The sequence below is a fragment of the Lethenteron reissneri genome, chromosome 20 (assembly GCF_015708825.2).
Source record: "Lethenteron reissneri isolate LAM-NWPU_2019-01 chromosome 20, ASM1570882v1, whole genome shotgun sequence".
NCBI classification, from domain to species: Eukaryota; Metazoa; Chordata; class Hyperoartia; order Petromyzontiformes; family Petromyzontidae; genus Lethenteron; species Lethenteron reissneri.
Genome location: NC_083798.1, coordinates 4,518,031 through 4,530,691, shown reverse-complemented (window position 1 = coordinate 4,530,691; position 12,661 = coordinate 4,518,031). Strand labels below are relative to the sequence as shown.

At 38.2% G+C, this 12,661-nt stretch overlaps 1 protein-coding gene across 6 annotated transcripts in view; it reads right to left on the bottom strand.

Moving 5' to 3' along the window:
• The window catches only part of LRP1 (LDL receptor related protein 1), a 308,287-nt gene that overhangs the window by 218,554 nt on the left and 77,072 nt on the right, over positions 1 to 12,661 (bottom strand). For all 6 annotated transcript variants that reach the window (XM_061554630.1, XM_061554632.1, XM_061554633.1 and 3 more), the window contains one exon: positions 1,932 to 2,054. In XM_061554630.1, the coding sequence (XP_061410614.1) occupies positions 1,932 to 2,054 (123 nt within the window). The remainder of the gene's footprint in view (positions 1 to 1,931; positions 2,055 to 12,661) is intronic.

Below are 12,661 nucleotides of genomic sequence, written 5' to 3'. Positions count from 1 at the left end.
GTTTTAGTTTCGTGATAAAATACTTACAGCCAGCCAATGAATGCATTTTGTAAGGTTTAAACTGTTTCTCAGAGTACAAAAACAATTAACATAAAATCATTAAAATTAATCAGACACGATCAGAGGCAACGATTTGGATCCAATGTGATTATCATTCCAATCACTTACTATGGTAGCAACGTAAAGACGAAAGATCGAATTGGTTGGAAATGGTGAAATTTCCCATTTATGACCTTCCAAGAACATTTTGGATTTTCGATTTAAAGCTTTCGTGACTGCAGGGATTCATCTTCTTGGTTCTTTCGGTAAAGTCACGTAAAAGGGAAGAAATAAAATAACAAAAATAGAACATAATAAAATAATTATCACGACGTTTCGGCCACAACGCAAGCAGCCGTCCTCAGGTGAAGAACATGTCTGTCGATAAGACAGAGTCTGAATGACACGTCCTAGGCTTGGAGCGTCTATTTAAGCTCTTCCTCCTCCGTCCCAGCTTAAATAGATGCTCCAAGCCTAGGACGTGTCATTCAGACTCTGTCTTATCGACAGACATGTTCTTCACCTGAGGACGGCTGCTTGCGTTGTGGCCGAAACATCGTGAGAATTATTTTATTGTTTTATTTTTATTATTTTATTACTTCCCTTCTACGTGACTTTACCGAAAGAACCAAGAAGATTTTGGATTTTGTGGCTCTCAAAATCCATGCAGTGATTTTCAAATTAGTGTTCCAACAGAAATGCAAGTGTTCTTTTTTTATTGGGAGAAAACACAGTTATGAGAAAAACGTTCGGCACACCTGCAAAACGGAGTGCAAGTGAGAACAAGAAGAAAAGATTAAAAAACACACATTGGTATGAAGGTCGTTAAGAGCTCCTCTTGTTGTCTGGCTAGGTACATGAGAGGAGAGACACAAGCTAGCACCCTGTTCACACAAATATAAACTCCTGGCTCGGGTTATTTATTGTTATATTACAGAAATAGCTCCTGTAAAAATGGAATGGGATAGGTTGTGCAAAACTACTCAGTGTTAGTTCTCCTAGCTTTCACATTATGTATAAAGTAAATGATCTGCAGAGTCAACAATCCAAACATAGCATTGAAAAAATAATACAACCAAAATATGTACTCACACATATTTTGCACTCATGAGTCAAGCTTCGATTTCAATGTGCATTTTGTGCGAAGTTATTCCTTTCCTTTTTGGAAATGCTTGCACACAAAGATTACTCTACAGGTGCAGCCAGAACAGATGGCTTTCCAGCATCCTTTGCCAAAATGTGTAAATGTTTTAACCAATTCCTGATTCGATTAGTGGTGTGTAAAATTATATTAATAGAATGCAATTGTGGTTTATACACAGATTCTTAATTATTTATCTTTAATTGTCAAATAAAACCTCATTAAGAGGGATAGGCACTAGATAAACAATACATTGCTATAGGTCAAGTGTTTTCGTCGTTTAAGTGTCCTTGTCATAGACATAACAAGACTGTCCAACGCCTTTGAAAGGTAGCAAAGCTGAAATTTATTATGCGGAACTGGACTTCCTCAGTTCAACTGCCAAAAAACATCGTGTAGCTCTTCTGTGTGCCAACTCAAAACCACGGAGAACTTGGCCAGAAATAACACAATGCAGCATCATGCGATTCACATTACGCACACCACAATATGTGGAGGTGCATTATAACAAGATAGTTAAATCCACTATTTAATCAAAGCATTAACCACTGCATATTCTTATAATGACACACCATTGACAATATTACTGTTAATATATATTGTCCCTGTAGTCATTTGTGTTACGCCGTAAGTAAATCGGACATTTTTTAAAGCCATCACTTATCCAGTTCAATTTAAACACAGCCTTCAAGTGAATGGAAATCTCTCAACTCAAACCACACTGCTACCAGTACGGGGTTAAAAGGCTTACAGATCTCCGGCGATTCATCCGAGCCATCGGGACAATCCTTCTCCCCATCGCAGCGCCAGCCCAGGGAGATGCACGTCAGCCCATCCTTGCAAACAAACTGCGTCGGGCTGCACGTCTTGGGAGCTGCAATGACACACACACACGTTTCCATAATGACCCACTGTCACAGACCCAACCGGTACTGCTTCTGCTGCTGCACGTGCTGCAATGTTATATGAAGACCTGCAATTTGAGAAGGAATGTTTTTTATTACACTCTTAAGACCTCTCCATACCACCATCTGGCTACTGAAATTGCGTTTCATTATCTTACAATAACAATGGTCACTATTGTTACCCTTCAACACGCAAAACGAAAGATTGTATTGCAATACAAAGCGACATTAACGCCCACGTGCATTTATTAATTAATCAGCGGTAGGTGAAGTCAAAGTGCGTTCCTGCTTAATCAAGTAACATAGGGGGGGCATCATTCATCTCCAATGGAGGTCTGAGCCAATGGTGTAAATTCCACATGTATATGGCAGGGGCCTTCCTCTTCATAACACAGATAGAGACCACTTAAATATGTACCCCTGCTCTCACAAAGATCTAAACAAACGAATCACAAAGAAATTGCCCCCACTGACATGCACATACCTGTCAACCCAGTGCCTACCTTATTACAGACCAATTCACACCTTTTTAGTCACCCCGTGCCCTTATAATTCTCAACGTTCATCCTACAAAGTCCCATCACAAGGGAGAAACACAAACAAATAGACAAAAAAAAGTTGCCTGTATTGAAACGGCTGTGCACCGTATGGACCTGAAAACTCAAATTCCCTGTACAAGAAGAATATGGGTAAACCGTATGGGTTGACAGGTATGCATATATACGCAGCCGCGTAAATGCGTTTGGATATTTTACCAGTTTCAATACTACCTTTGAAACTCCAAGCGGCAATGCAATGAAACTATGAACGAGTAACAGATTAATAATTAAAAACGAAAAAACAAGAGCTTAATTCTAGATTTGAAGTTGGTGTGACTGCAAGGATTCATACTCTTTGGGTTTTTCGGTAAAGTCACGTAGGTAAAAAAATTTAATAAATTAAATCACAAGAGCTTAATATTTCCATAGACATTCTGTTGACATTAACACCAACTTGCCTTCCTCAGGAAATAGTAGAGTGAAAACCATAATCGCCCATGTGTTAAATACATAACAAATATAATTGATTCTAAAGAACATTGTCAAAATATTTTAACCGTAAGTCATTAGCTTTGAATATTTGGAAGGTTGTCAGACCACGTGGGTAGAAGTACAACCTAAAAAAACGACGAACAGCAATCCTTTTCATTATCTGCATTTTATCCCAAAACAATTCTCGACAGACCTTTAAAGAAATAACCTCAGCTCAAAATTTGCATAAAAGGTGTAAAAAATACGTATGTTTTTGTCAAAAAATGGCCCATGTTTTGGAAGATCAAACACTTCTCTCAAATAACTCTAAGAAATGTGAAAAGAAATTTGGCCAAAAAGTCTAGACAAAACCAAATAGTTTTGGTATGCATACTGGTATATATGTGATCCATGGAAGGAATGTTTTAAACCTTAAATCAACAACACTGGATTACGCCATATTAAATGTATCCAAATTGTAGTTACATGTGGTGACTTTGAAGGTGGAAGCAAACAAGAGTGTTACTAAAGCCTATCGGAAGTTAACTTTAGCATTAAAACAGATAGCTTTCGTACACAGCTGCAAAAGCCCCTGCATATCCAGGAAGCAGAGATAAGGCAATACCTCTTTGATATGTTTGCCTCTAGGTCAGAGTACAGCGTGGTTTAATTAAATATAGCCACGAAAACAGTCCTCTATGGTAGACATTCGCCATCAGACAACACAGAATCCTTTGAAAGAAAGTTGTGCCACCCGTTCTGCTCAACTGTGCTGGCTTTAGAAGACATTGCTATGATATTTTATATTTTAAAAAATTCAAATAAAATTTTACTGCTAGGGGCTAAATTGACAACGCGACAAGTAATATGCTGTGTGTCTGAACCGGCAGGACATAAGGTGGATGGAATAATGGCTCCATAAATTATGTGGAGTATATTACAGGTACATTTTATGACAGGTAGATATACAGATGAAGAATAGAAATATACATTCGTGCGTTCGATAATCCACTACTCAATTAATCTACAGGTTGAGAATTTAAATGATGCCGATAGGTAACACGGGGACATTCATACGACAGTGGCTTGGCTTTCCAAAACCTTATTTTGGAATCGTGTAATAGCTTCCCTTTCATGTGTGTAATGGCAAAAAATAAACATAGTAACCCTTGATTTGAAGCTTTCGTGACTGCAGGAATTACTCTTTGGTTCTTTCGGTAAGTAACCCTTCTCTTGGCAGAGATATTATCACTGTGTTTTGTTCCACCTCTAAAATGAGGCCAAAGTGCCTTATAAGGCTTGCAAACGGTTCTCCACAAAAAAACACATTTTTTTATGCATGCATGTGGCCAATGGCGAAGCAACCTCAAATGGCATTGTATGCGTACACATACATTAATGCTTTACAATCAAGTAGCTTGTTGCAATTTTGCGAGTAAAAACTCAGGTAAAAGGAACACCAAATCATTGTCAGGCAATACAGTGCCAATATAGCTGTAGCTGTCATCATTATTTGCCAATAAACGGATTGTCATGATTTTAACAAAAAAAATCAATAAATATCGATTATTTATTACCTCTGTATAAATATCACTGACGGAACCCAACTCATTTAATGAATATCAATATAAAAAAACTCTTAATAAAGCAACCCATGCAATAAATATATATTTAACAGTTTCAGAAACTCAACACAATAAAACATCTATCGGCTCAATTTAACCCACTGATTATTATAGTGAAAAAAATAGCAATGGGTTTGTTTTTCTCCAGCTGCAGGAACTCAGTGAAAGCCCGTCAATGCATTCAAAGGCTTCCATACATTTCTGCACGTACAAGGGCATTTTTGGGCAAGTCTGTGGCTTCCTGCTGGCTGTCTGGAGGAGGTTATACATTTCCAGTGCTCATCTATGACTGCTAATAAAAAAGTCAGTTAAAGCTGAATTCAAAAGCCTCCTGTTTTTGTCCCGTTACTTTTTCACTGCACAGTTTATTAGCATCTGCAACTATTAGCCCAAACCAAGGAAATTACCAAATTTGTATTATATGTTTAGGTAACAAGACATTTTTTACAAACCACTATTGTTGGCTCGACTGTGTAATATCTGTACTGTTGTCGCAGGATGCCCATGAAATGGAGCCTAGCACCTTACTGGGCCCTTCCCGCTGAAATAAATAACATCTAATAAATGTAGCTTAAAGTAACCTGTTATCGGACTGAAAACCTATTTCTACATTTATATTTGCGTTTACATTTCGGTACAAATGATTACTGTGCCTGCTGTTAGCAATCTTTTTTATTTACTTCTTTTTTGACCATTGATCATTACATATTCAGTGAAGTTCAATCTTGATTTGAAGCTTTCGTAACTGCAAGAATCCATACTCTTTGGTTCTTTCGGTAAAGTCACGTAGGTAGAAAATAAAATAAATCACGACGTTTCGGGTGCAACACAAGCATCCATCATCGGGTGGGAAAGCGTGAAGGTCTGAAAGGCTTCCTGCTGTTAACATGCATACAAACAACAGCAATAGATTACTTTGTATACTCGCAACAACATTGATTTGTAACAAATTAAATAAATCATTCCTTTCATGCCATATCTCCACATAAAAGTGAAATTCATTTAGTCTATTGGCCTTTTGGCCTTCAAGACTTCTGTTAACAAGCAGCTTTTGTGTAAATGTGCAAATTCATGACAAGTTTTCCTTCTGGGGCTCAAACAGCCAGGCGGCTTTGCATTTTTAAACACGTTTCTGGTTAACATAAGTCTGCAAGGCCAAAGAGCTAATAGATTAGCATATATATATTATTTGTATGTGTAGCTAGTGAACACTTATGCATTAATGTGTTCCCCACAATCCTCCATCAGGTATACTTTGAACATTTGCTTTGAAGTTAGGTTTCTGTTCCAAACACACGACCAAGTGAACCCTATGGCAACAAGACTGTTCAAGTAACATGAGACACGTGTGTGCAGAAACCCAAAACAAACAGGATTGGATGGGGTGGCACTCACATGCAGATGAACATCAATTTATCACAATGTGCAAAGCAGAACCCTCCCAAATCAAGAGCCTTGAAAATCACCGTGGCATTCGGAAGTACATTTGAGCAAATCCAACTGTCTCCTACGCCATTGGGTTCCATACTAACTATGCTGACAATCCTTAAACTGCTTGAAGGAAATCGCAGCAGATGTGTCAGGTCAACCTCTGTTCCATAAACAGTGCTTACCGAAAACTGCCACTCGAAATGGTCACAAGGCCGACATTGCGGTTACACTGGGTGAGAAGACTTAAACAGACATCAACGAGCAGTCCCATTTAAGGTTACATTTTTGGGCAACTCAAAGTTACAATAGAATACTCAACAACGTGTTCTGTAAATCAAACGTGAAAAACACAGCATTATTTATACATCCACCTCCATATGTGGAAATATAGAAATATACAGGAGGGATGTTTTGCTGCATTGATTCATTAATCGGAAATTCTTATGCTCACAATTAACACGCCAAATTATATGTGAAAGAATTTAGGGTTTTTTTGGGTTTATAAACGTTGTATATAATGGGTCCACATGACTCCTCGAGCCACTGGAGATCACTACATTCACCATATTTTAAATAATTGTTTCTTTAATCAATCCCTGACCATGAATCGCAAATGATTCGAGTCCCAACGGGGGACAAATCAGTACACCCATAATATATGGAACGTGCTATTTCACGGAGTAAAAACAGCAGCAATGGACTAAAAAAAGAGTCCAAAATATACTAGTTGTAGGACTGATTCATTATTCATAACTGTGCACACCAGCAATTGGTGGAACGGCCTCCACTTTAGAGGGCTCTAGAGAGCCCTTCCAGAGGGTATTTGCCCTGCTCTTCCACATAGGCCAGATGTAACGGAAGTGGTGTGAGCTGCCACACTTTATATGCCGCCATACGCGACCTGTGATGTACCCAACTGCTGCGTATATAGAGGTGGGGAGATTAAATAGTTGCCCCCTGATAAACTGCCACTAGGGAATTGAACCGGCAACCTCTGGATTGCAAATCCAGTGTGTTGATCATCACACCAATATTCCCTTTAGAGTGTTCAATATAAATTATGAGATGCAAGTAACAATTACTTATTTTGGACTATGGCATTTTGAGTACAGTGTTGAATCATTACAGTGTAAAAGGAATTGTGGGTTTATAATCTATACCATTATCTTTTTGAAAAGTTTTCCCTGTGGATTTAGCTTTTGTTTCAATCAATAATAATCAAACACAGGTTGATATGAAATTATTTGACATTGAAACCGAATAAGATTAAAGCTGCGGTAACTAATTTCCAAAGAACAAGGGGGAAATGTCCCAAAGGCTTGTCTCACTGATAATGTCACGTTGTACGTGCAGTAATGTTCCCAGCGCAAATTTTTTCTAACGAGAGTTCAGTTAAATTCTACATTATGGGCAACATTTACTCATAATGAAAGAAAGAAGCAGACGACCTTGTAGTTTAATTATGCAAAAAGAAAATGGAGCAGTCTTTCATTTTGCTTTTAAAATTGTAAATTAGAACTAAAATGATGAGTATTCAGATTTTTTAAGTTTGTTTTCAACTACCATTGAAATGCACTTTCATAACCATTAGTTCCAGACACTTGATGCGCATACATTAATCCACGTGTTCATGTGTATATGCATACACAAATGTGAATGAGTTCATATATAGATAGGGATCTAAACTAATGGTTATGGACTTAAAGTGTTGCATCTTTGTAAGTGGCTTCATAATGCATCGCTTTGTATTTGACACACATTCCTAAATTCCATATTGGGCTTGGCATAAAATAGAATTCCCAAGAATGATCATTAATGACAATTTGTTCTGCAAGCAGCAGTTCGTGGATACCCAAAATTGTTGTCCATTACAGACCACACCCTAACCTATTTTTACACCATGAAAGAATACGCAAATGATTTGCATAGAGGACATTCATTGAAATTGATTAGCTGGTATTTGTAAACTGTAGTTATTTACATTTGATTATCTGAAGTTACATCAATGTAATTAATTAGCACCAACAAATGACAGACAAGATCATAAGTTCATGTGAATATGCAAAATACCGCAGATTCACTCCATTCCCACCAGATGATAAGTCTATTCTGCGTGCTGCACTTCCTGCAGGAAAAAAATACGCATGTATTACATATGACTTTATAGGATGTATAAAAAAAATTAGGGCCATTGGCCTTTGCAAAATGATAACTCCCTTCAAACTATGCTGCTTAAGAGATGTCAACAGATAGTCTGTAGAAGTACGTGCTTTTGTACAAAGACACACGTAGAGTCATATAGTGCCAGTTATTAATCTAATAAGTCATTGTAGGAATTTTTATTTGGGACCTGGGATATGTGATAGTAACAGTATATGACCTACTCTCACAAAGATGGTGATTTACTGGGCTTTTAACACCCGCTCTCGTAATCTCTGCAGACGCTACTGGAATGTAATAATGATAAGCACATTTAAATTGCTGTCACATTACTACGCAATTATCCATTTCATGTGAAAATTTCTCGAAATAAATCAACGTTTGCCTCGAATTTCATCATTTGCACAGTTTAAAGCCCATGGACTTAAAAGCACCTGCACGCAATTAAGAAAATGTACCTTTTCATCAAAATTTGTATTAAAGATGATGCAGACTTTTAGGCATATCGCCCATGTAACGACCAGCTGCTGATAGAATGGCATTTCGCCCAGGAAATCCGGAAGCTAAATGCATTCAAAGGGCCCAAACAACCTGGCATATAAACAAACCGAACTGGGGATGTGCACACGAATGGGAGTTAAATGCCAGGAAGGGCCCACATTTTAAATTAAATTTCGAGAAACTGCAGTACCAAATCAAAATTAAATCTATCTTTGGTCACAACTTTTAATACACGTAATTAAGTGCAAGTTGAATAACACGAAATTTTAGTTTCGTGATGAAAACTGCCTGAAGGGGTAAAAAAAAAACCTGTGCCTACATCTGTACTGTAATTATTTTAATTACCACAATGACGTCAAGTGTCCTCAATCTATTGTGATTTGCTTTGACAAGCTTGTCATTCATATTAATCTTCACCGCAGTACAGTAAGGCACATCTGCAGCAATGTGTTGCTGGTTTCATTTTGAGAAGTACAGTGCTGTACACGAAATAAAAATATGACAATTTGCGTCTATTGTGTTGACATTTTGAAAAAATATATATTTGTGTTATACACGAACACAATCAATTAGTGAAAGAAATAAGACTGTGGAACACAGTCAATAAAAACTGCATTACGTGGTACATTTCTAACATTTGCCAAACTGATGTGCAAGAAATACTGACGGGTGGTTTTTGTGTGTAACTTAAAGCCCCACGCTGTTGCAATTTCACGCGTGTTTCTTTTGTCACCCATCCCAGGGTAATGCACCACAATTCTCCGAGATGTGAAAACAAGACGTGGGAAAAAAAAATCGATTTAGCGAGAGCCGCAACACATACACACGAATAAACCCAGCATCATCCCACACACACAGTGCGTTGTCAAATATCCTCAACCGCATCCTTGTCGGTGCTGCCACTGTCTCATCTCTTGCCCATCTGCTGTCGAGTTTATTGCCCACCTGCCCCCCCAAGATTTGTGATAAACTTGGGAGCGGCCCATCACGAAACCTCCAAAGGGCTTACATCATCACGATAATTATAGCCGGGGTTTGCAACAGCTCGAAATTTCGTCATCGGGGAAGGGTCCAAGGTTGCAGTGTACACAGTTCCTAAACCAAAGCGTTCTTTGTGTAAAAAAAAAAGGTTATTAGGTAATTGGGTAACCCTGTGTCCGCCAACATTATACTTGCGTCCATAAAGGGCGTGTGCCCGAAAATGTCCCGACAGTAATATTTGATTAAGCAAACATTTGCAATAACTTGACTTACCAACGGGCCCGGTAATCGTGTAAATCGGCACTCTCGGTCAACGAAGATCGATGATGAACAACTGCACAGCGCGCACCTTACTATTTTCGCTTTTCGATTTACTGTTCGTTATCGAGCCATAAGAGCACGCCCTATGATCTTTGCCACTATAACTCTGAGTTTATTATGCCGCCATAGGTAATCCTTTTTAAAGACTGTAAAACTGTCAGAAATAACTGCAGTGCAATCCAGTGAAAAGTCAACCTTAGCCTAAAGCCGAGCTTGAAAATCATCAGTTCGCTGTGCTTTCCAAAGGCATGGCTGACACACAAAACCCCACAGTCTGCTAATTGCCCATGCGCCTCCATGCAATGATATCTAACCGTGGCTATTGTGCAGGCAAAGCCCACTGGCAGTGCCTTTGTTACAAATTGTATGCAAAAGGATTGCAAGTAGTTTAATTGTGGGAAAACGAAAACCAGCATGGCAGTAAAAAAGTTTTTTTTTTGGGGGGGTGCATGCAATTCCAAATCAATCAACACATACTTACTAACGGGTGTGTGGGGGGGAACTACCACTAATCTTTCAGCAACAAGGTGTTTAACTTCTTTATCTGACGAGGCAAAAACGAAGATCACTAAATGCCATGTATTGTTAGGACGGTAAATGCGTTGTACTTTGGGGTATATTGCCAATCACCTTCTATTCCGCCGTGTTCGTTGAGTAATGTTTCGAAACGTCGTTTATTATTTGTTACCAACAAAATGCAATCATATATATTCAGCATTTACCCCATAATAAATACATATAGGTAGGCCTTCATTCAGCAGCGAATTGACAAAGTCTCGTAAATTATACGATAGTATTCACTATTACTTACGGTAACATTTCAAAACGTTACTATGCAGAATTGCATACAGTTTTTGTGGCACGTGTTGGTCGACAAGTGTTATGAAACGTAACTCATTGTCTACATGCAGGCAATGGGCAAGTAACAATACGCGATAATTCGCTTTGTAAAACCAGCCGATGCACTTCTCCAGAAGCCATTTATCCACAAGACATAAATCAATTGGCTTCATGGCTGCTACTTTCACTATCGGGCGCGTTTGTCGACTCGAGTAATCAGGGTTTTTGTGACAGAGTTATTGAAAGCCACAGTTTCATGAGATGATATTATCTGTGTAATACGCACTGTGCGAGCTACCATAGGTAAATATTAATCGTTTGTGAATTTTGCTTGGAAACTGGTCAAATGTTAAAAGTGCTCTTGGTATTCAAAGTGGAAAAGGTATCAAGTTGCCTTCTTTTCAAATCATCAACATAGCTGAAATAAAATTCCCCTTCACTTGAAGGACGTTTCCCGTCATCATATGCCATTCATAAATGTAATGCATTTTGACATATTTGAAGGTTAGCACAATATTATTCTGAGATACCGCATTATCAGTGGTGCACAAGCACAACAAGAACCCCTAAACATCATCTATTATACTCTATCATGTTTCCCTTTTTTAAGGCAATGTGCACCAACTTCACAGAATGCAACATATGTTAAGGCGTATTTACGAGTGTATTATAAATCAGAATAGGAAAAATATAAAATAATCGTTAAATTTACAACTGATTTGCCATCGTAAATTTAACACATACTACCACCAATTAGATTCTTAGTCTTCCCAACTCATCACAAAACTATTCCGAAAAACCTAGGGCTTTCAGGTAACAGTAGTGTCATCACATAATGCTTGCCTGTGACATTCATTCTCTTAAAGCTGACTGCAGGCCCTTTTTTCTCTCCAGAATCTCAGTGCTCCATGAAAGATAACCTTATTGATCCTCATGGCTTTGTGTACCCATTAATTTATTTTATGTTTCCAAACCACTGGTTTCCAATTAGCCTGGTCACAAATAGATTGAAGTCCACTCAAGAGGTGCACAGCTCGAGGCAAAATATAAGAGGCTTGAAGCATTCCTGCATAAGCCAGAGAGTAGTAACAGCAGTAGCATCATTAATGTAGGGCTAATCTCATGATAGGGCTCACCTGCTATTCATTAAAAAGCATGTGTTTTCTCCCCTAATTGGCTCACAAATGTGCTCCTAAACACGAAGTATTTCAAAAACACGCTACTGGTACCTCCATATCAAGATTAGTAATACATAGCGGATTAGGCTATTTCCAGAATAAACGTGAATAACATTACAATTGTCTCAAATGTGTGATGCCTCAGTGTCGACCCATTCTCCTACCATTTGCATGATTGCACAGAAACATAATTTCATCTGAATATCCAATTTTAAACATTTTCTCAATTTATTTATTGCAAAATTTGTTTTTTGGAGGATGCTATGCACGTAGATTTATACTCAAAACGCTTGTCAATTCCCTCTGACAATACAATTGCAATGTAATTAATTTTAACTTGTATTTAGCGTTTTGCATTTTGTTAGTAGGCTCGATTAAGCGAAAAAACATTGGAATTATGTTGTCAAGAGTTTTAGCACAGGCGCGCTATGCAATAAAGTGGCAGTATGCATGCACTCTGCATGCCGCTGAAATAGGCAATCCCATTATTAATATGAATGCCCGTGGCTTCCAGTTCTCTTCAGTAATA